The sequence below is a fragment of the Struthio camelus genome, chromosome 28 (assembly GCF_040807025.1).
Source record: "Struthio camelus isolate bStrCam1 chromosome 28, bStrCam1.hap1, whole genome shotgun sequence".
Lineage (NCBI taxonomy): Eukaryota > Metazoa > Chordata > Aves > Struthioniformes > Struthionidae > Struthio > Struthio camelus.
Genome location: NC_090969.1, coordinates 3,206,393 through 3,229,880, shown reverse-complemented (window position 1 = coordinate 3,229,880; position 23,488 = coordinate 3,206,393). Strand labels below are relative to the sequence as shown.

The following is a 23,488-nucleotide window of genomic DNA, read 5'->3' as shown; positions in this document are numbered from 1 at the left end:
CCCATGTCCTAGCAGTAAGTATACATCGAGGCCCTAATCTGAGTCAGGATCCAGGTAACAGCTATGTGGGCGTTTTTTGTTCATACAGCTTTTACAGACCTGTTCCAGCTGAATCCCTGTCAAGTCGTTGAGGTCTGAAAACAAAGTCGCAAGCCAAGATTTGTAAATCTGAGTCATGCCTCTTCTGGCTTGCGAAAGTCACAAGCAATAGCGCTGCTGGAGAAGACGACAGCCAACAGCCTCTCTTCTCCTCTGAGGAAGTTGCTGGTTCATTTACCCTCCTCTGTGCAGTGTCCAGCTGCCTCCAAAGATGGTCCGACATCTCCTGCACCCAGCACTGGGACCTCTAGAGCTCCAGCCAACTGGAACGCTTTTTCGGGATCACCTCAAATTCCCATTGAAGGGAAAAAAAAAAAAACACACACACACACACCCCACCTTCTTCCTTAAACCTCACTGTTAAGATGGAAGAAACTCCCCAGTCATTAACTCTGCTGAACATCGGGAGATAGAGTTCATACGAAAAATGCTCTAAAAATAAGGCTCTATTGTACTTGCATGTGACTATTGTTATGACAAGAATGCTCAGTGCCCAGCGCTCTTGCATCTGTGTCTTGCAAGACAAACTGAAATACTCAGAGCCCAACGAATGCTTGGTGTACGCAAAAACTGATCTGCTTTGAGTTTGCCAGCGTAGTTCCCCAGCGCTGTTCCCCTCTCCAGCATGGCTGCACTTACTGGTATACCAGCACAAGCACGTTTATGGCTTATTCCCATAAATCATAAGGATAAACTTTACATCAATTTGACCACAAAATTAACACTAGAGGTTGCACCAACTAGGAAACAAAACCCAAAAAGCTGCAAAGCTACCTCCTAAAAATAGGCTGAAACTAGAACAGAAAACAAAAGCAAACTGCATGCTCGGCTGACAGAAGGCTCTCTCTGCTAAGATTTACTCCTCTAGGAAGACTTGAATAAAGAAAGAGCTGCAAAACGCATTAGGTACGATCAAGTCTCCCTTGCTCTCTATTCTGTTTGTGCATGAATTTATCTATGGCTATTTCTTTCAGATTCCAGCAAAAGGCTTCGGTCTCCCATTGCAGTCTGTCACCCCTTAAATTTGCAGCCTACCAAAAGAACAACCAACTCCTCGAGCGCTGCAAAAAGGGACAGTTTAGGGAATTTCAGCATCAGTTTTAAAAGTCTGCCAACAGCTACAGCAAAGATGGAAGGGGAGAGGATGAAGAAAAGCAGACAAATCACTCAGGATAATCGTGCCGGTGCCACAGTGTCAGCAGCACTGCCGATGCCGCGATATCTGTGGCGCCCTGCATCCCACCATGGCTCCTACTAAGGGCTTTAGGACTAGAGTATTTGTCTGAGACAGGCTGGCAGAGCTCTTCACCTTGCTAGGACAGGATGAAGAGAGCACAAATTGCTCAGCTCTGTAAGCCCTTCACAGGCAGCAACCTCCTGGGCTTTTTTCTGTATGTGGATTGTACGCACGCATAGCACGGAGCTGCTCTCCTTCCCCCGAAACAGCCTTGTTCCACCAGCACACGTGTACAGTTTATGGAAACGTGGGGACCCTTCAGAGAGAAAAGCAAGTGTGGACATGAAACTAGTCAACCTAAATCAAAGGTAAAACAAGAGGACGAGGGGCACAGCCGAGGAGGTACAGCCAGACACGCAAACCAGTGCTAGCAGCCAGCAGAGGAGAGTGCCCTGAGGAGACTCAAGGGGTATAACTGTCCCATCCCGTATCACTGCAGGATATGTGCTGGTACAAAGACTCTAAGCATGTTACTCTCCAAAACGGAGAAAAGCACCCTTCACGCATTTGAAATCCATCCCGGACATCAGCCGCAGACATGCGAGAACAAGTCAGAGCAAAGTTTCGGGACAGAGAACAAGTTAAAGGTAAGACGTCTTTCCACCGATAGGCAACGCAGAAAACCTGTCTGCGGTTGTCCCAGGCATTTAAATCAGGTAAACAGTTTTCAAGAAGGGTGGAGGGCCAAGGGAGGGCTACGGCATTTATACAAAATTACAGTACTTGGCTGGCAGCAGGAGCAGAGGCAGGACTGAATCAGGCTGTTCTTACAACAATCCCAACATAAAGCGAAAAAACGTCTTCCAACAGAAGGCTTCACAACCTGGGATTATTGTGAGGTATCACCCGACCACTACAACGCCTACAGGAGGTGAAGCCTAAAAACCCTGTACTCGTTCTCCTCGCTCGAGTCACTGTGCTCCTCGCTCTCCTCTTCCCCTTTTGGCACCGTCAGTTTAATGCAAGAGGTAAGACAGAGCTAGGAGTTAACTACTTTTTTTTTTTTTTTTTTTTATGAGGCTGAGCTACATGGGATTAATTCCGCCAGACTAATGAGTGGCGAGGCCATCCCAGATCAATTTGGGTAACTTTGCTGAGACCTGGGAGCCGTGCCAAGAGCATTAACAACCCGGAGCCATGATACAAACAAGCCTATTCAAACACGAATGATGCTCAAGACACTAGACCAAGCCCCAAGGACAGGCAGTATGCTGCTACTGGGAAGAAGAGATAAAACCACAATAAACTAGATTATTATAGATGGCTGCACTGAATCTGTGCACCATAGCACACACCTCGCTACAGAGTATACAAGAACACAGCCGACTCGATACAGAAACTGTAATTGCCACTGGGAGCTAGAACTGGAAGAGAGAAGGTTTGCTGTAATCAAAAACCAAACTGCTTTTTGAGGGAAAGACAGACTACGACAGACGGCCATTTCTTCTCCTCTATCTAAAAAAAGAAGGAAGTATAAGGCACTTCCCCAAGCTTTTAAAAATGGTAAGAGACTTCCCACTAAAATGCAAGGAAGGAAACATGTTGCTTTGAGACCGTTCCAGGAAAGGCGCTTTATTATTTTTTTTAAGTGCAGTCATTAACGGCTCTTGGCCTCGAGTTTCCTGACCATCAACGTGAGTATTCAGCACGCTGTGCTCTGAACATGCGGGGATCAGCAGGGTCACCAAGGCAGCAGCAAGAGGCAGCTGTACCCAGAAAACACACGGAGGGGCACCCAGTCCTTCCAGTAGCGTTTGGCCGGGGCTTAGCGTCGGCATTTCCCACGCTACCCTGGATTAACATGCAACACCACGGTGATGCTTCAAAGCACCAAAATCCACCATAAGGTGGGATAAAAATCAATAGGTCAAGTTCTTCCTTCCAAAAACACCACTTCAACATTTAGGCTTCCCAGTCTTGGGGTTAGCTCTGGAGGAGAGACAGAGCGTTAAGTGCCCAACCTGCTTTTAGGTGCTTTGTAAATTCAACTCGGCACCTAATTTCCAGCAGTGAACGGCTGCTGACTCTCAAACTAAATTAGGTGCCTGCAGGGACTTACAAAACAGCTTGTTCTGCATCTTTTGGTGCCCAGATCTCTTTGCATATCTACCCCTTTATCAACAAATATTATACACAGAGAGACATCCTGAAAGCTTTTAAGTTTAATAGAGAGAGGCCACAACCAAGCTCAGTGTAAGTGAGCAGGCTGCTGTTAGTCCTAGGCTTTGACTTTAGAGTTATTCCGGGGAACGAGGGCAGGAGTGAAAATGTAGCTTTTTTTGTTACAAAGCAAACAAGAAAGCTTAAAATTGTCAGCTGGGAAAGAATTCCAAAAGCCAATGCTATAAAATCTGCTTTAGAGGCATAACACCCTGATACTTTATAAGCTTGATAAAGTAAATCCAACTGTATAAACTGGAATATTGGCAAGAAAGTTGCTCGAGGTAAATCTCCAACAGACATACAGTATTTAACAAGTCATTATGAGTTAACCTACAGTGCAAGGTGAAAGCAAAGTCCAACCACTTACCATCTGACTGTGCCCTTCTGGGTGTTCAGCTTTGCTGTCAAAGCCACTCAGGCTCTAGACCCTCCTCAAGCTTGTAGAGGAGCCCCCCTCCACAAAATTATCCCCAAGCAGTCTCAAAGATGACCTGCACCTTCACTTCTCGTTTGCAAGAGCCATATCACATCCTTGGAGCTTCACCAGCCCTGCAAGCTGTGGTCATCGGTATCAGAACAACCACCTTCCCTACCAGGCACAAAATTTGGCCTGAAAACTACTTTAAAAGAAGCTATGCTCAGTTCCCAAAGGGGCAAGTTAACAGCCCTGTTATAAACTGACTATTTCCGTGCTCTTTTGGAAAAAAGCATCAAACCTCATATGAAGCAACAGCCACGAACAACAGTCGCCCTCCTTCTCTCGACGTGCGAGTGATGGGACGGGGAGGCATTGTCAGCGCTCTGTCAAACGTAAAACAAACTTCAGTGAAAGGAATAACATGGGCCCCAGACCAGCACGTCAGCCATGAGCAGCTTAGTCTAGACCAGAAAAGCTTCTCCTCTGCAGTTAGATCAACAAATCCCCTCGGCAGAGAGAACTCCAGGCAGCCTGACCGTTTTTCCCAGTGGAGCTTCCACCAGTCCTCCCAACTAAACAACTTACACTGTTTATAATCCTCTTCTAAACAGTAACGAGTTTACTGTTACCATAACAAAAAGTGTAATTTGTTAACATTGCCCTCACATTAGGGTCTGGCAGGATAAAAACCATTATAGAAGCTTGATCGTCCAAGAGCCTCCTCGCACTGGCCAGCCTCCAGATCAGATCTGGCCTGGCCTCCGACTTCAGAGCTAGGTGTTAGAGAGAATTTCATGTCATTTTGGCACAGCTTGGTGCTGGCTGAGCCACAGGGCTGCCCAGAGGAAAGGGCCACACTTTTATTCCAATATAGAACTGACCAGAGGGCTGATGAAAGGTGCAGGATACCATGACGAAAAAGCAAGCGAGACCACAAAAAGCTCCAATGATCCGAAACCATCTTCAGCAGGTCCCTCTACTCCTCGATGTCTAGCTGAGGGATGCTGGCATGCAGATGCCTTGCATGCACTTCCCAGGTTCAATGTTTTCAAGGTGTGAGGAGGTCCGGTTTCACCTCACCGACCGCACGCATCATCCCGCTCCTCCTTCAAAGTCAGATTCCCAAGAGATAAGTAGCTGCTCCTCTTCAAATACCTACTTTTAACTAATCCTCACCAAACATAACCAAAGCAGCTAGAGCTTGGCAAAACATGCTTTAACATGGGCAAGGTTTGTCTAGTTTGGTGCCAAGTATCAGATTTCTAATATGAAAAGGCATCTGTCCAAAGGGTCTAGCAGCCTTTGATATACACAAGACAAAATCCAACCTAAACTAGCAAGTCAGCAATTTCCCCAGGCAAGAAGATGGAGAAAGACCATCTCTAAATCATAAGGCAATTACTCATATGCCAAAATTGCACTTCCCCTCCCACAGTTTCTGGGGAGAAGGGCTTTGCAGGATGTCCTCAAGGTGTTTACACTAAGATATAAGAAGAGACCAAAACGCAAGACCCCAACGGATAACAGAGAGGGATCCTTTAGCAACACCTAGTACATTATTAAGAGTCAGCTCCCATTAAATACAGTATCCAAGCTCAACACTACAATGAGCAGCAAGGCCCAAGCAGCAAGCAAGTCTAGAGCAGAGTTTACGGTTGCTCTGGGACCTCCTCCAGAACAGGAGGAACGACATGGAAGCTCCCCAACCTCTTCGCGGAGGTCAGGCAAGTCCCAACACAGCTGCCACCTCCTGCTTCTTTGGCTAGACCCAGAGGTGCGTTTGTCAGAGGGAGCGAGGCAACAGCCTAAGCGGGAACCCAGAGTGACGACAGTCAGCAAGGCAAGAGCACGCCAGTGTCCGATGCTATGCCAAAGCGACACGGTGCAACCTCCCCTACGATCTAAAGCAACCGAATGTTTTTTCCCTCCTCCTTAACACCACAAGCAAGCGAATCCTTGCAGCCTGCAGAGGATGGTCCAAACAGAGGTCAGCAGGTAGGAAGTTTTTCGGTATTGCTTCCACCAAGCTTGAGTTTTAGTAAACCAGACACTAAAACGCACATAGGCAGCCTCAGGATCTTGGCACTACAGCTCTTGGGTTGCCTGCCGTTTCTTCATTAGCGGTGATACATCTTCAGTTGCAATATGTTTTCCCTGCTGTGAAGAAGTATGTAAGACATCTACTACAGGAGAGAGAAATAATTCAAGTTTAAGAAAGGGAGAAAAACCTGAGAGACCCACTGTTTCTTACTGGCTAGAGATAATTGTAAGAAAGTCGTGACAAACCTTTGAGAATGCATTGTTTTCCTTAGGAAACGCCTAAGTGACCTAGAAACTAAGTCCCATTTTCTGAAATTATTTAGCTACTTAGGAGTTCACATTTCAATGGAAGCAGAATAATAAAATAATAAAACCCTAAGACAATGGGATTTGAGAGCCCAAGTCAAAGCGGAAATTATTTTACCTATGCTTTTGTGTGAACAGTTCTGAAAGAAAGATCAAAGTCAAGGCTGCACTGAGTTAAGCATAGGAGAGAGTCTCTTAGGTAAGCGCCTACCTATGGATAAAACTATTGTGAATGAATTAAAATAACTGAAATAGTACCAGCGGGATAGAGGAAAGGCAGGCATGAAGCTGTCATACGTGTGCGTGGTCATAAAGTAAAAATATTTTGTCCCACCTGTTATTATTTATACCACATGTGGGCATTTTTATTTATTTAGCATTCAAAGGCACACACGTTTTATGGCGTCATTATTTGATATGCGAGCCTTAAAATCAGAGGGGAGTAAGAAATATTCCAAATATAAGCAATGTCTAGATACCTGGTACTTTATTGTGAGTTGTTTAACTAGTGCTGCATTCTATCTTAGGAATGATTGTATTTTAGCGGTGAACAAAGTGATGATTCCCCTTATATAGTTTACATAATTCAAAACGTGAAATCTTACATGGATGAAAGATACCAGCATCCTAAACGTGGATCATATAAACCAGCAATCTATATGCATTAAAAACAGAGTTTTCCAGGAACAAATGAGGGACAGCATGGGGTAGAACGACGTATCAGACAACGCAGCAAACATCCAAACGAAGAAGAGCAAACATCAATCAAGAAGTTTCTCACTAGCTCCACTAGAAAACATACTTGCTCATTAAAACGCTGCCAACAAACATAGGATTATGTTCAAAAATCACGTTTCATCATGTTCACTTTGCACATGGCTTAGTCTGAGAGTGGATGTGGACTGACGAGCGATGCTTGTTCTTATATAAACGCTCCGGGTTTGTAACAGTACACGAGAGCACTCTGCCATATCAAGGCTTCTAATCCGATTAAGTTTGTAGATAAGCTTCCTCAATCCCATTTTCATGCAATAAATCTACACCTCCTTGAGGAACGCTCAAGTAAGCATCCACTTTCACGTTCTAGGGAGACAACAGTTAACTCCAGACTTGACACCTAGCTGCTGTTGCCGCTGGTGACAATCTGCGTTTGGATCTCATCTCCCTCTGTTCCGCTTCTGGCTCAATTTTGCCAACGTTCAAAGAAATAAAACGGATTCCTACCACAGCACTAGCTGAAGGACAGCCCACGAAAGGCTGCTGGGACTACCTTCAGATCCCACTGCAATGAGAACATCACAAGATAGAGGAAAGCTTTATACTTAATTGCAAGAAGATTAATTGGCCAAGTTTTCCCTGGCCACATGCAATCTATTTCAACTTCACTGGCAACAGTTCAACTTTGCTTTCAAAGCTTCCAAGGACTTCCAGCGTCTTTAGTGGGCAACATGATCAACTGTACCTCCAGAAACAAGACTTTTAAATGCCTGCTGTGTTATAGAACTGCAAGCATCAATTGCTCAGTGATTTGAAGAGTTGTTCCCCTCATCTCTCTCTGCCACAGAAGGATAATTAAAGTTATAACAGACTAGCCACCAACAAAAGCTTTTGGTACAAACCCAAAACGTTCTGCTCCACGTCTGGTTCACTCAGTTTAGAAACAGTTACAGTTAAAGGGTATGAAACAGCTCAGCACAGTTACATAGGTATAAGTGCACTCATTTGGGTATTGCTTATTCCCTAACACTGCCAAGTCCATGTCTAGCCAAGTCCTTAACATACTAAAGTTTGTGAAAGATCGCCTCCCCCCCCCCCCTTTTTTTTTTTTTTTTTTTTTAATACTAACAATGGTATTCAGAACAAGGTCTCTGCCAGCCAGGGCTGAAAACATTCTCCACGAACACAAACTCTGCAAGAGTTTTGCTAACGACAACACTGCGAATCGCGATCTTGTGGCAGTGAGTCCCCAAAAGGCTCAGTTTTACACTCTTTTGAACTCCAGGCTTAACGTGCGTTTCATACCAAAGGCTTTTAAACTCTCTTTTTCGTGCAGCTTCTCTTTTAGGATTTCGTGCGGTCGCCGGGCCTCACAAAGAGAGCTCAGAAGCAAGGCTAGCTCTGCAGAGCGCGTACAGAGGAATACCCGCAGATGGTAGCAGGGCCTGTAGCTGGCAGAGAGGCTTTGTTTATTCATGACCCAGCTTGCAATGGCTGGCGCTGCGTCTCCATCACCACTTTATTCTTTTGCGCAAGGGTGGGACGGCAGAGCGGCATTCCAGACCGCTGCAGGCTCTCCGTGAGCTGGCTCGCTCCTGCGACCGGAGCGGCAGCTCTGCGACCCAAACGCGTTGCCTTCGTCACGAAGCTTCAATAAACGGCTCTTATCTCCCAGGAGCTCAACTCCGGGCTGCATCTTCAATCTCCTCGGTTTGTAAAAGGCTCTTCCAGGCCATAGCATGGCCCAGGAAAGTCTGTGCTCACCCCAATGCGCTGGATTTACCAGGAAAGGGCAGCCCCCACTTATGCATGGCAGCAAAGGTGCTGATATAGGGCTAAGAAAATTCACCCTTGGCCAGCTTGGCCTTTCACCACCACCCGAACGAAGCGTGTAGAAAGCTTAGAGGAAAGAGATGCAATCGAAAAACCTTGTTCCACTAAATAATTAGCCTGCATTAACATTGGGTTTAGGCCGGGTGAAACCACACTATGCTGGAGTTGTTTAAGGTACCGAATTAATCATGTTTTAAAAAACAAACGCCAAACTTTGGCGTGCGTTAAAATACAGAACGCACTATATAAAGACTTCTGCACCGCTAACTTCTACACCATCATATGTCCAACTAAGTACATCAAGGAGGTTAAGGGGGAAAAAAAAAGGCAAGAAACCTCTTGGAAGATTATGAGATTGAACTTCAGAGAAATAGTTAAGCCAAACTTCTCCCACGAGCCAAAATAACTGCAGCAAAACCCCACTGTAAATATCAGCTCTAAAGAGAGAGAAAACATTGGAGTACATGAACATCAACCAACGACCTCGAGAGAAACCCCTGTGGGCCAGTTCCACGAGTTACCCACCCGCACATGCATCTGCTGGAGAAAGGCTAAGGCCACGGACCCGCTTCCAGACACGGCTTGGCCAGACAGCAGCGTCGCCTCCAAACTCTTGCTCCCACTGGCCGAGTGTCACTTCGCCTGCCTTCATCCCTTACCCTTTATCAAACCTGAATGAGACTACACACAGCTGAGTCTTAACCTTTGCAACATGCACAAGGTGACAAAAAGAAGCGGGGAAAGAGCAGAATTAGGAGACACTGAACCATTGGGGATTTCAAATGACACGACATAAGAATTCACCAGCCACACAAAAAGATGGTACACATATTGTGATGAGACGGTTCACTGTCGTATGGCTGATTAAAACCTCAGTTTAAATTGAAAAGGAAGAGAGGCTATAAATGTGCTTTTGTTTTATTCTCTATAGGCAGCTTCCTACATACCTCCGTACCAAACAGCTACTGCTTTCTAGCTCCCCAGGGAAGCCCAGTACCTTTGTTTGTATCTCTGCTCAGCCTACATTGCTCAGCATTCGCCCATTGTACTACAAGTTCCTTCAAATCAAAAAGGAGAAACAGAATTGCTTTAAAAGGGATTTGGGGGGGGGGGGGGGGGGGGGGGGGAGAAATCAAGTTACAGGAAGCAACAGGTCCCCGGAGCTGGAAATCTCCTACAAATAATATTCTCTAGCAGCACTGGAAAGCCCTCTCAAAACGCAAGCGTTGTAGTTGGGTGTGAAATGGCTAGGGGGAGGAGCAGTTTTGGAAATCTGGCCTCAATGTTAGGTGCTAGGAGTCTGGGGGGGTGGGGGGGGGGGGGGAAGGGCCCCAAGAAAGTCAGGATACATAAAACCAAAACAGACCGCAAAGCATCACATGTGATGCAGCAGAAAACCAGTCCAAAACCAAATCCAACCGAGTGATCCTCTATTAACACATGCTGCAAAAAACAACACATCCACCAAGAGGCCTGCCAGAAGTTGAGTATATTCTATTAAGCCATTAAAAAAAAAAAAAAAAGTTTTCACCGCAAAGAGGCAGTCACAGGATCTGGACTAGATGTGTCCTAGCCACCCTGATCACTGCTACCTCCTGTCTATACCTGATCACCTGAAACAGGTAGACCTTGCAAGGAAGCCCCGCACACTCACAGAGGTTGGGGCAGGGATTCAGGTTCTTTCCACAACTCTCCTCCAACATTCACTCACGCTTCCTCTGTCAAATTTCCCCCTTTTGAGCAAAGGAAAGTTCCTGCCCGCCCCACGGCGCATCCAAGAACCCACTTTTAGCCGTGCCGAGAATGTTCTCCGCAGGCAGCATCTCTTCTGCCAGTCTGGGTCTGAGGGGTTTTGGAAGAGATTTGAATAAAGACATTAATGAGACGTTTCAGTTTTAAGTCTCACCCTTTTATTTTTTCCATCTTCCTTCACTATAACAAAGCCAAACTGCCTTACAGCAGCTTCCACTTCAAATTCTCAGCCCATTTTAGAGTTATCCATAACCACTTTACACAAAGGGGAAACTAAGGCACAAAAGCTTTTTATAAACCACGTCCCATGGAATAAATGACAAAGTCGGGCGGTATACAGTGACTCCTTCTCTCACAACTAAACCCTCCTTCCTACACCATACTTGCATTTGAATTTATAACCATATGCCTCAAAAACGAAGTTCATTTTAAGTCACCAATTACTTGAATTGACAGTACAAATCAGTTCAACATGCTGAACCCATGTTTCATACACTATGTATCTCTGCAATCACCATCACAGCAGGAGTCAGGCCACATGGCTTGTACACTGCTTCCAAGCTAACTTGGTAAAAAACACTGTCCCATGGACCAACAGCAGTTCCGTTGGCCAACTTGAAGAAAAAAAAAAAAAAGGTTAATGACAATTGCAGCATACCGAGACGGGCTGAACATCTAACAGAGGGGCTGAAGGGCTCAATAGGAAGTTCATTTTCACCTGATGTCTTTGTAAAATCACCCGGAGAAAAATCAGAGCACTAAATACATGCAGTGGGAAATGCTAGAGAAAACTGGAAAATAAGAAACCTTAGGAAAATGGAGACATGAGCAAGAAGAAATTAAATACCTTTATACTGCTTAGAGGGTTGGAGAGAAAGACAAACTGCAAGTGGAGGGTTTAACTTACTCAAAGTTTGTGCAAAGCTTTTCCCTCGCCATAATTTGAGGAGACAGAGAGCAAGGAGGCAATGTCCCAATCTCTAACACTCTGGTATAAACCACATTCAGCTCTGAACTATTCAGTATCAGAAGGATATTGGTAAATTGGAAGGCATTCAGGAAAAAATAGTTAAGCAGCTGGAGGGATTGATTTACAAGGAAAGATTAAAATAACTAGATGCATAGTTTGGCTAAGCGGTAAGTAAGGTGGACAGGATAGTTTTCTACAGTTAGTTAAAGGAGAAGTGCCAAAAGGGAGAGGAAGTGTTTAGCATACTACAATTGGGTATAACCAAAGGAATGGCATGAAATTAAGGAAATTCAGGGCTGTATTAAAAAAAAAAAAAAAGTTCTCAAAGCAGTAAAGTCTGTCAGCTTCTAAAATAGTTTTCCACTTCTCAATTTCCAACCAAGTGCTAGGATCAGAAATAACAGGCCCAAACGAAGGACTCCACACAGACAAAAGACTATGCCAGACACAGGTAACCACCACAGACCTTCCATGCAGGTTGCTGGCTAGCCACTTCCACCGGTTCAACTTATTTTTTGTTTGTTTTTACACGCTAACACCAAACAAGCACTCCAGTACTCTCCAGCCCTCAAAGTTGGCAAGAATTATTACCCCACTCACGTCGCAAAAGGTGAATATGATCTTTCACTTTAAAGAAATAAGGAGCAAGGACATTATCCCTATACATTTTCCAAACTGGAATCTGGCTGCTGAATTCATCTCCCACAAATTTCTCCTCCACATTTAAACAGTGAAGTTAACCTCTGCTGAAAAAACCCAACCCAAGAAACTGTTCAATAAAGTTAATGGTTCAGAACTGCTGCTGAATTCCTATCCAGAAACGACTGCATTTTAGCGACAACTATATTTAAACAGTTTGCAAAGGACCGGACAATCCCTGCAGACAGTGCTCTTCAACTCTGCTGGCAGAGGAATGTCCCTGCCCAAAAAGCACTGTAATAGTTAGTGACACTTTTATGCTCTTCAGAAGGAACCTGAGCAGGGAAAGAAGGGATAACTTCATAAAGAAAGATAACAACAAGACTCAGTGAAGTAAAGGCAACACAGAAAGAGGCAGAAATAGCAAGAAGGGAAAAGCTGAGCAGAAGAGGGAGTTTTACTTGTCACAAACATTTCATCTAACACTTGAACTAGCTGATCTTTTCTTCCTTAGCAAAGTTGAGGGAAGTCATCCCAACACTTCTGGCAGTAGGGACAAAACAGCCTTCAGAAGTGACCCAGGTTGCACTCACAAAGTTTGAGCTACTAAAAGGCACAGACTTCACAGGACCAGCGGGAGGTGAGCAAGCGCACAGCGAAGCCTCACTGCTTCAGCAACTTCTCAGAAGATTTAGCTCCCAAAATCCCACAGTGAGAACCAACCTCTTTTTAAGGCTTGGGGAGAAGACACTTAATGCTCTAATTGCTGTTGTTTGCACATCTTCTTTTACTCCGTGCTGTGGGAGTTACTGACTCCTTCACGCGGGAGGGTATGCGGTGGGATGAGGCAGAGATGCCTCCACCTCCTAACCTCCTTCAGGCCCACAGCAACCTCCCAGCCTACACGCTGTTCACGTATACGCTGTATCCCCCGTCCCCTCTTAACAGCCCTTCTACCTCTACTCACCACTGGGAACTCCCACACCTAAGCCTGGATCCCCCCAACCACCCCAGGAGAGCCCAGAGCTATCCTGCTGAGCCCAAGCCCCTCTTACTGACTTCATCCAAGAGAACAGGGTCTCAACCAAAGGGTGCTCTCAGCACCCCCACCCCAATGGGTCCCCCACAGCCCCCCAAGAACCCTCCCAAGGTTCCTCTACCCATCAAGGCTCTAGTATCTGCAATCCCCCAAGTCACCCCCTATCTTTTTAGGGGCCCCCCAAGCGGTTCTCCAGATCTGCAATCCCCCAAGAGCCCCCATATCTCTCTAGGGCCTCTTCCAAAGCCCCCCCACCCCTCCAGGCCCCCCCACCTGCAACCCCTCAAGGCCCCCCCCATCCCCCCGGGCTCCCCCTGGGGTCACCCATTCCTCAACGCCCTCGTATCTGCAACCCCCAACACCCCCCCCGATATGCCCCAGGGCCCCCCCCAGACCGCCACCCCGAGAACCCCTCCCGGGACTCCCACTTTCTCAAAGCCCTTCAGATGCTGCAGACCCCCACAGCACACTCCAAGCCCCCCCCCTAATTTCCCTAGGGTCCCCCTCGGCCCCTGCCCCCCCCTCCCCGCAGGAACCGCCCGGGCCCCTCGGTGCCTCCAGTAGCCCCGCCCAACCCCGGGAGGGGCGTGCCTCACCGCGATGACCCCTAGGCCGCCATTGGCCGCGCCGCCCGCCACTCCTGGCCTCGCGGCGAGCCGATTGGCCGACGGGCGCCGTCACTCAGCGGAGGGGCGGAGGGGGGAGCGGCCGCCTCACGAAAAGTCTGGGAGAGTTGTGGGGGGAGGGGCCGGCCGCGGGCTCCCGGCGGCCCCCCCCCCAACCCCGCTCCGGGCTCCCTCCCTCCTTTCCCCGCTCATCTCGCCGCCGCGGCGGCCCGGAAGGAGGCTCCGGGGGGACCCCGGGCGCCGCCGGTTACCTGAGGGAGGGCCGCGCCGCCGCCTCGCGCCGCCAGGGCCTCGCGCTGGCTGCGTCTCGCGCTGGGATCCCTCCTCCCCGCCGCGCCCCCCCCCGCCCCTCCGCGCCCCGCCCCGCCCCGCCGTTCCCCCCACCCCACCCCGCCCTCCCGCGCGAGACTCTCGCGAGACCGGTCACCCCACCCCCCCCACCCCTTCCCCGAGGAGGGAGTCGCCGGGGCCAATGGGGGGCCGCGGGGGGCGGGGCAGAGCGGCGGAGGGGGCGGGGCGGCGCTGCCCACGCCCCCTGGGGGACGGACAGCGAGAGAGAGACCTCCGGGGGGACAGAGAGACCGACGGGGGGGGGGGGCCATCTTGGGGACGCAGAGAGTGACCGGGGACAGAGGCCATGGGGGACAGCGTGTCCCCAGGCCGCCCTTCGGCCGGGCACGGGCACAGGGCCGGGGGCAACCCAACACCGGGACACCCCCAAAACTGGGCACATCCCGACACGGGCTCCCCTGATACTGGGACAACCCCCACGTCAGGACATCCTGACGACGGGACAGCCCAAAATTGGGGACAGCCTAACACTGGGTCACCCCCCAAGGCCGGAACACGCCAGCGTGGAGACAGCCCCGCTCTGGGACACCCCTGACACTGGCACCCCAAAACCAGATACCCCAGATAGCCCCGATGCCAGGAACCCCCCGCCTGGTATCCCAGCACACCCGAACCCCATGGATCCTGGGACTCCGCAAACCACGGGTCACCCCAAACCCTGCGACAGAGGGGGACAGAGCCGGTGCCGGGAGAAACCCTACAACTATCAGCCGGGCAGAACGGCTGGGGCGAGCTGGAGGGGGCCGAGGGGTTTTTCTTGCCAAGCCAAACATCTCCAGCGCGCCGAGCCGCAGCCCGGCGCGAACAAAGACCCATTCTTCGCTCCCCTCCGTCGCATCGGGGCCTGCGCTCCCGGGCGGAAACATGAAATATCCGTCCCGTTCGTGGCCCCGGCCGGGCAGTGCTAACGGCTTCCTTAGCGATCCGGGCGCTGGTGACTCGTTAGCTTTTCCATCCCTTTGTTTAACCCGTCCCGAGAAGCCCTCGACGCCGGATGGGTCCCCGGCATCCTCACGTCGCGTCCCTTCTCGGCACCGCCAGCTCTGGCCATGCCGCGTTGCACCGTGCCACGTGGCTTTCCCCGTCCCCCTTGGAGGGAAGAGGAGGTCACCCGGCATAGGGACAGCGTGAGGGACCTCCCCAAGCAGCAGGACGATCCTGATGACCGCGAGGCCGCGGGCTGCCGCCAGCCTTGTGACTCAGTTGCCCCCTGTGCAGCCCTTGACCCCGTCACGTCCCCAAGGAGCAGACGCCATGGCTGGGGAACCCTGTGCCTCGGTTTCCCCTTCCACCCTGGGACTTGGGGATGGGCTGGGGGCCCAGAGGGGCAGCAGGATTCAGCCCCAGGCACCAGGTTTCCCCCCAGGGCCTGGCTCCAGGGATGTTGCCACCCGCCGCATGCCCCAGGACGCTCCCAGTGCAGTGCGGTTCCCCTCTGGCACCGTGCCCCAGCACCAGCCTGTCCCGCAGTCCCCCGGGGCACAGGCAAACGACAGCCTGTCCCGAGGCTGCCAAAAAATGAGGAGACGAGAACCCGTTTTCAAACCGTATTTATTCACTTCCTGACAGCGGGGTGACAGGGTTTGGAGCGGGGCTCTCCCCTGCCCCACGCCAGACATTCACGGCTGCACTTGGGACCTGACAAGTGTGGGCACCAGCTCTGTCACATGGCGAAGAGGATGAGGAAGGCCACCATGAGGCAGAACAGCCCCATGGCCTCGGAGAGGGCAAAGCCCAGGATGGCGTAGGAGAAAAGCTGCTGTTTGAGGGACGGGTTCCTGCGGGGAAAGGAGACAGCGGTCAGGAGGGCACAGAGGGCCCCCGACCCCCCCCCGCTTTGCCCCAGTCAGGCCCCCTCTGACCTGGCATAGCCGATGATGAGGCTGCCGAAGACGGTGCCAATGCCCGCCCCGGAGCCGGCCACCCCTACGGTGGCAGCGCCAGCGCCGATGAACTTGGCGGCAGTGTCGATGTCCCGGCAGGCCGTGCTGGTCTGGATGCCCCGGCAGGCAGGCTGGCTCTGGGCGCCCTGCCGGGCCTGGGGGACGGGAGCGTGGCAGAGCCAGTCAGAGGGGAGCGGAGCCTCAGCTCCAGCGGGCCTCATTTTCCTCGATATCGAGTTCACAGCAGTGTTTCCCCCTCCCCGAGGGAAGCCCTGGATTCAGCTCCTTGAATCCAAGAGCAGGGCATGGTCCTTTCCCTGTCCCCTCTCCCCAGGCCGGTGCTCAGCACCCCCCAGCCCAAGCTGGGAGTGTTACCTGCTCTGTCCGGGCCTCAGGGCTGCTCAGCACGGAGGCAGAGAGGGGCCGGCACAGCACCCGCGAGCTCTTCCTCACCTGCAAAGGCCAAATGCTGTCAGACACAGGGGCCACACCACCCCCGCAGGCAGGGAAACCCCACTGGTGGGACGACCTGCCGTGAACGGGTCCCCCTGAGCCCACCGTTGCTGCCACCCTGAACGCTGCTCGGCTCCTCGGGGCGTCCCGCGAGTCAGCAGCACCCCCTCCTGTTGCTCTGGTTGCATCCAGCACCCCCGCGGCCGCCCTGCTCCACGTAGGGCTCAGTGTAAGGATCCCGCAAGGCCGCTGCCGCTGACACCCGGCCAAGGACGTGCGGTATTGGCATCCACGTGAGTAATTAGTAACCAGCGAGGTTACGGCTCCGGCTGGCAAACGATCTTTAACCAGAGCAGGCGAGGGACCCAGGGCAGAGCGCACGGAGCTCCGCACACCTTCAGTGTGGCCTGGGGTGGCTCTAACCCCTGCACAGCATCCCCAAATATCTTCTGCCCTCCCAAAGCACCTGAGAAGGGGCACATTTCACCCCCATACACCCCCACCCTGCGGAGGGACAGGCCAGAACCAGACTCCTGAGCTCCCCTCCTTGCTGCGATGCTGCCCTGCTCCCGTGGCAGGCCAGGGCTGCCCTTAACGCATCACCCACAGAAGGGCCAGAATTTCGAGGACTTAAGAGGGGTTTCTCACTACTCACTAGTGCAGGAGCGGAGACGAACTTTGCACACGCGTACATGGCGAGGGGTGGAGGGACACACACACGGGACAGGGCTGGAAGAGAGAGCCGGACATGGGGGCGTGAGGTGCACCCTCACGGACGTAGTATCGCCCAGGAGCCAGTCGTGGACACACACGGGGGACGATGGGACACACAGGAGGTTGGATCCACATGGGAATCACCCGGCAGGACACGTCCTTGTTAACCCAGTGTCGCGCCCCGTCGGAGCGGCGCCATGGTGTAGTTTGGGACTCGGGACTTTGAGGTCCCACGAGGTCCCCAACTGGACTCGGACACCCACGCTTGCTATGGGGGAGCCACCCAAAACCAGGAGGAAGCTCAGCTCCCCCCCGGCCACTTCGCCTGTGGCCTGGGGGAGGAGGGGACCTGAAACGCCAGCGTGGAGGAGCGATCACCCCAGAAACGTGTGAGGGGGATGCTGCCACCCCCAGCTGCTGTTGGAGAGGGGGGTCTCTCCTTTCCCCACCCGCAACCCAAAGGGGTCCCCCTCTCCCCTCCCCAATCCAAAGTGGGTCTTTCTCACCCCACCCGTGAGGGGGCTTCCGTCCCCTCCCCCATCCCAGGAGGGCCTATTCCCTCCCCCACCCAAAAAGGGGCTTCTCCCTCTCCACGGGGGGGGGGGGGTGTCTCTCCCCTCCCCTGCCCAAAGAGGGGAGGATCAGTCCCCTCCACTGCCCCGGGGCGGGGGGGTATCGGTCCCCTCCCTCATCCCGAGCCGTGCCTGTTCCTCCCCCCACCCAAAAGGTGGGCCTCTCCCCTCCCCCAACCAAGGGGGGGGTCTCTCTCCCTCCCCTCCCCCAACCAAGGGGGGGGGTCTCTCTCCCTCCCCTCCCCCAACCAAGGGGGGGGTCTCTCCCCTCGCCCCCACCCGGCGCCATGTCCCCGCTGTCCCCTGTAGGGGGGTCCCCAGCAGACCCCCCCCCCCCCCGGGCCCAGCGCGGCCCCCGTCCGCTCACCTGGCGCACCGGCAGCGGGCAGGTCGCGGCGGGGCCGAGTGCGCAGGCGCGCCCGGAAGCGTCGCCGCGGGGAGGCGGGGTTTCGGCCGGAAGCACCAGCGAGCGGGAGGTGGTGCCGCCTCCCAGAGCGCCGCCGCCGCCGCCAGCGCGCCCCGCGGCGCCGCCTGCGGGCGGGGAGGCCGCGCGGCCCGGGTGGAGGGCGGGGCAGGGGCCTGGAGGGGGCGGGGCCTGGAGGGGGCGGCGCCCCCTGGCGGGCGGGAGCGGCGCTGCGGGCGCCATCTTGAGGCGGGCGGTGCGGCCTAGTTTGGGGGGGGGGGGGCCGGACGCCTGGGTCCCCCCGGTGCCCCTTCCAGCCCCCGCAGCGCGCACGGGGAGGGGGGGAGTGGGCAGAGGGTTGTCGTGTGGGTGTTGTGCGGGTGTGCAGGGGGGGTTGTGTCGCACACGGCTGTTGTGCGGGTGTGTAGGGTTGTGCGGGTGTGCAAGGGGGTTGTGTCACAGGGCTGTTGTGTGGGTGTGCAGGGGGTTGTGTCACACAGGGCTGTTGTGCGTGTGTGCAGGGTTGGGGTGTGCAAGGGGGTTGTGTCACACAGGGCTGTTGTGCGGGTGTGCAGGGTTGTGCGGGTGTGCAAGGGGGTTGTGTCACACAGGGCTGTTGTGCGGGTGTGCAGGGCTGTTGTGTCACACAGGGCTGTTGTGCGTGTGTGCAGGGTTGTGTGGGTGTGCAGGGGGTTGTGTCACACAGGGCTGTTGTGCGTGTGTGCAGGGGATTGTGTTGCATGGGGGTATTGTGCGCCTGTGCAGGGGGGTGATGTCGCACAGGGCTGTTGTGCGGGTGTGCAGGGCTGTTGTGTCACACAGGGCTGTTTGTGCAGGTGTGCAGGGCTGTTGTGCGGGTGTGCAGGGGGGGTTGTGTCACATGACTTGTGTGGGTGTGCAGTGGGTTGTGCAAGTGTGCAGGGGGGTTGTGTCACACAAGGCTGTGCGGGTGTGCAGGGGAGTTGTGTCGCACACGGCTGTTGTGCGGGTGTGTAGGGTTGTGCGGGTGTGCAAGGGGGTTGTGTCACACAGGGCTGTTGTGCGGGTGTGCAGGGGGTTGTGTCGCACAGGGCTGTTGTGCAGGTGTGTAGGGTTGTGCGGGTGTGCAAGGGGGTTGTGTCACAGGGCTGTTGTGTGGGTGTGCAGGGGGTTGTGTCACACAGGGCTGTTGTGCGTGTGTGCAGGGTTGGGGTGTGCAAGGGGGTTGTGTCACACCAGGCCATTGTGCGGGTGTGCCGGGCTGTTGTGTGGGTGTGCCGGGGGGTTGTGTCACGCCAGGCCATTGTGCGGGTGTGCCGGGCTGTTGTGCGGGTGTGCAGGGGGGTTGTGTCACACCAGGCCATTGTGCGGGTGTGCCGGGCTGTTGTGCGGGTGTGCAGGGGGGTTGTGTCACACCAGGCCATTGTGCGGGTGTGCCGGGCTGTTGTGCGGGTGTGCAGGGGGGTTGTGTCACACCAGGCCATTGTGCGGGTGTGCCGGGCTGTTGTGCGGGTGTGCAGGGGGGTTGTGTCACGCCAGGCCATTGTGCGGGTGTGCCGGGCTGTTGTGCGGGTGTGCAGGGGGGTTGTGTCACGCGAGGCCATTGTGCGGGTGTGCCGGGCTGTTGTGTGGGTGTGCAGGGGGGTTGTGTCACGCCAGGCCATTGTGCGGGTGTGCCGGGCTGTTGTGCGGGTGTGCAGGGGGGTTGTGTCACGCCAGGCCATTGCGCGGGTGTGCCGGGCTGTTGTGCGGGTGTGCAGGGGGGTTGTGTCACACCAGGCCATTGTGCGGGTGTGCCGGGCTGTTGTGCAGGTGTACCGGGGGGTTGTGTCACGCCAGGCCATTGTGCAGGTGTGCCGGGCTGTTGTGCGGGTGTGCAGGGGGGTTGTGTCACGCCAGGCCATTGTGCGGGTGTGCCGGGCTGTTGTGCGGGTGTGCAGGGGGGTTGTGTCACACCAGGCCATTGTGCGGGTGTGCCGGGCTGTTGTGCGGGTGTGCAGGGGGGTTGTGTCACGCCAGGCCATTGTGCGGGTGTGCAGGGCTGTTGTGCGGGTGTGCAGGGGGGTTGTGTCACGCCAGGCCATTGTGCGGGTGTGCCGGGCTGTTGTGCGGGTGTGCAGGGGGGTTGTGTCACGCCAGGCCATTGTGCGGGTGTGCCGGGCTGTTGTGCGGGTGTGCAGGGGGGTTGTGTCACACCAGGCCATTGTGCGGGTGTGCCGGGCTGTTGTGCGGGTGTGCAGGGGGGTTGTGTCACGCCAGGCCATTGTGCGGGTGTGCAGGGCTGTTGTGCGGGTGTGCAGGGGGGTTGTGTCACGCCAGGCCATTGTGCGGGTGTGCAGGGCTGTTGTGCGGGTGTGCCGGGGGGTTGTGTCACGCTGGCCCGTTCCCTGCTGCCGTCCAGGTCCTGCTTATTAATGGCCCTAATGCGGGAAGCCGTAAAGGCAGCGCGCGGCTATTAATTAAATCATGGCTATAATTAACTTTCATTAAAGGAAAATCAATAACGAGGAGCTGGGATTGAAATGACGGCCATCCGTCAGCCCTTCCCGGACAGGCCGCAGGGTTGGGGGGGGGGTTGCGGTGTGTGTGCACATGCGGGCGTGTGTGTGCGGGGTGTGTGTGCGCACGCGTGCTGGCAGCGGGGTGTGGGTGTGCGGGGTGGTGTGCGCACGCGTGTGCGGGGTGTGTGCACGCACACGGGCCGGCAGCGGGGTGTGGGTGTGCGGGGTGGTGCGCGCACGCGTGTGCGGGGTGTGTGCGCGCACGCGTACCTGCAGCGGGGTGTGGGTGTGCGGGGTGGTGCGCGCACGCGTGTGCGGGGTGTGTGCGCGCACACGTGCCGGCAGCGGGGTGTGGGTGTGCGGGGTTGTGTGTGCACGCGTGTGCGGGGTGTGTGCGCGCACACGGGCCGGCAGCGGGGTGTGGGTGTGCGGGGTTGTGCGCGCACGCGTGTGCGGGGTGTGTGCGCGCACGCGTGCCGGCAGCGGGGTGTGGGTGTGCGGGGTGGTGCGCGCACGCGTGTGCGGGGTGTGTGCGCGCACGCGTGCCGGCAGCGGGGTGTGGGTGTGCGGGGTGGTGCGCGCACGCGTGTGCGGGGTGTGTGCGCGCACACGGGCCGGCAGCGGGGTGTGGGTGTGCGGGGTGGTGCGCGCACGCGTGTGCGGGGTGTGTGCACGCACACGTACCTGCAGCGGGGTGTGGGTGTGCGGGGTGGTGCGCGCACGCGTGTGCGGGGTGTGTGCGCGCACGCGTGCCGGCAGCGGGGTGTGGGTGTGCGGGGTGGTGCGCGCACGCGTGTGCGGGGTGTGTGCGCGCACACGTACCTGCAGCGGGGTGTGGGTGTGCGGGGTTGTGCGTGCACGCGTGTGCGGGGTGTGTGCGCGCACACGGGCCGGCAGCGGGGTGTGGGTGTGCGGGGTGGTGCGCGCACGCGTGTGCGGGGTGTGTGCGCGCACACGTGCCGGCAGCGGGGTGTGGGTGTGCGGGGTGGTGCGCGCACGCGTGTGCGGGGTGTGTGCGCGCACACGTACCTGCAGCGGGGTGTGGGTGTGCGGGGTTGTGCGTGCACGCGTGTGCGGGGTGTGTGCGCGCACACGGGCCGGCAGCGGGGTGTGGGTGTGCGGGGTGGTGCGCGCACGCGTGTGCGGGGTGTGTGCGCGCACACGTGCCGGCAGCGGGGTGTGGGTGTGCGGGGTGGTGCGCGCACGCGTGTGCGGGGTGTGTGCGCGCACACGTACCTGCAGCGGGGTGTGGGTGTGCGGGGTTGTGCGCGCACGCGTGTGCGGGGTGTGTGCGCGCACACGGGCCGGCAGCGGGGTGTGGGTGTGCGGGGTTGTGTGTGCACGCGTGTGCGGGGTGTGTGCGCGCACACGTACCTGCAGCGGGGTGTGGGTGTGCGGGGTTGTGTGTGCACGCGTGTGCGGGGTGTGTGCGCGCACGCGTGCCGGCAGCGGGGTGTGGGTGTGCGGGGTGGTGCGCGCACGCGTGTGCGGGGTGTGTGCACGCACACGTACCTGCAGCGGGGTGTGGGTGTGCGGGGTGGTGCGCGCACGCGTGTGCGGGGTGTGTGCGCGCACACGTACCTGCAGCGGGGTGTGGGTGTGCGGGGTTGTGCGCGCACGCGTGTGCGGGGTGTGTGCGCGCACACGTACCTGCAGCGGGGTGTGGGTGTGCGGGGTTGTGTGTGCACGCGTGTGCGGGGTGTGTGCGCGCACGCGTGCCGGCAGCGGGGTGTGGGTGTGCGGGGTGGTGCGCGCACGCGTGTGCGGGGTGTGTGCACGCACACGTACCTGCAGCGGGGTGTGGGTGTGCGGGGTTGTGCGCGCACGCGTGTGCGGGGTGTGTGCGCGCACACGGGCCGGCAGCGGGGTGTGGGTGTGCGGGGTTGTGTGTGCACGCGTGTGCGGGGTGTGTGCGCGCACGCGTGCCGGCAGCGGGGTGTGGGTGTGCGGGGTGGTGCGCGCACGCGTGTGCGGGGTGTGTGCGCGCACACGGGCCGGCAGCGGGGTGTGGGTGTGCGGGGTTGTGTGTGCACGCGTGTGCGGGGCCGTGGGCACGTGCACACGTGCCGGCAGCGGGGGGGGTTGCACGCGGCCCCCCTCCCTCCCCGCACGCCTTTGTCTGCCCTCCCTCCCTCTCCCCTTTTTTATTTCTTTATTTCCTTTTTTTTTAACTCCTTTTTTTTCCCCCTCCTGAATTCCCTGATTTAAACCCCAGCTCCATTTGCTGCCGCTGACCTTAACGGCTTAAATTAAAAAGCGACGCGCCGGGCGCGCGGCGAAGCGGTGGCGCGCGGCCCCCCGCACCCTCCCGCGCGGCCCCCACCCTCCTCCTCCTCCTCCTCCTCCCTCGCCGCCACTCTGCCTTTAATAGCACCCGCAATGGCTTTGACCTTGCTGGGGTAAAACGGGGTTGTTTTTTTTTTTTTTTGCAAAGCCGCTGCGGCGTGACGGGCCGCTAGCGTGTGCAAGCGTGTCGTAGCGTGTGCAGGCGTCCGCTAGCGTGGACATGCCTCCGCTAACGTGTGCGCTGGCGTGCGCCGGCGTTGCTAGCGTGTGCGCTGGCCCGTCAGCGCGGGCAGACGCGCGTGCTGGCCCCTACGTGCCTGCGCGAGCGCCCGACGGCAGCGCTAGCGTGTTCGTGGCTCCGCCAGCGTGTGTGTGTGCCTGCTCGCGTGTGCGTGCATCGTTAGCGTGTGCGTGCATCATTAGTCTGTGCATGCGTCGTTGGCGTGTGCATGCATTGTTGGCGTTTGTGTACATCGCTGATGTGTGTGCATCGTTAGCGTGTGCATC

General features: G+C 55.5%; 2 protein-coding genes across 2 annotated transcripts in view; both read right to left on the bottom strand.

Annotated features, from left to right (window-relative positions):
* LOC104145511 (cyclic AMP-dependent transcription factor ATF-7) overlaps positions 1-14,184 on the bottom strand; it is a 70,137-nt gene extending 55,953 nt beyond the window's left edge. The window contains 2 exon segments of the mRNA XM_068921293.1: positions 4,216-4,300; positions 14,091-14,184. Coding sequence (XP_068777394.1) covers positions 4,216-4,220 — 5 coding nt within the window. The 5' untranslated portion in view covers positions 4,221-4,300; positions 14,091-14,184.
* Positions 14,185-15,724: 1,540 nt separating this feature from the next.
* On the bottom strand, positions 15,725-18,253 carry ATP5MC2 (ATP synthase membrane subunit c locus 2). Its single transcript, XM_068921291.1, has 5 exons — positions 18,180-18,253; positions 17,182-17,255; positions 16,449-16,526; positions 16,053-16,228; positions 15,725-15,968 (listed from the first exon to the last, which is right to left on the bottom strand). Exons 2-5 carry the CDS (start codon positions 17,218-17,220, stop codon positions 15,854-15,856), a joined length of 408 nt encoding a protein of 135 aa, XP_068777392.1. The 5' UTR covers positions 17,221-17,255; positions 18,180-18,253; the 3' UTR covers positions 15,725-15,853.
* Positions 18,254-23,488: the final 5,235 nt, after the last annotated feature.

Bases quoted from the DNA above. Each gene is read 5' to 3' on its own strand.
- ATP5MC2 (XM_068921291.1), bottom strand. From the start codon at position 17,220: ATGTACGCGTGTGCAAAGTTCGTCTCCGCTCCTGCACTA. The intron at 16,527-17,181 runs GTGAGTAGTGAG...TGGCCTTTGCAG, and splicing joins TCGTCTCCGCTCCTGCACTA to GTGAGGAAGAGCTCGCGGGT. The intron at 15,969-16,052 runs GTCAGAGGGGGC...CTTTCCCCGCAG, and splicing joins CTCATCATCGGCTATGCCAG to GAACCCGTCCCTCAAACAGC.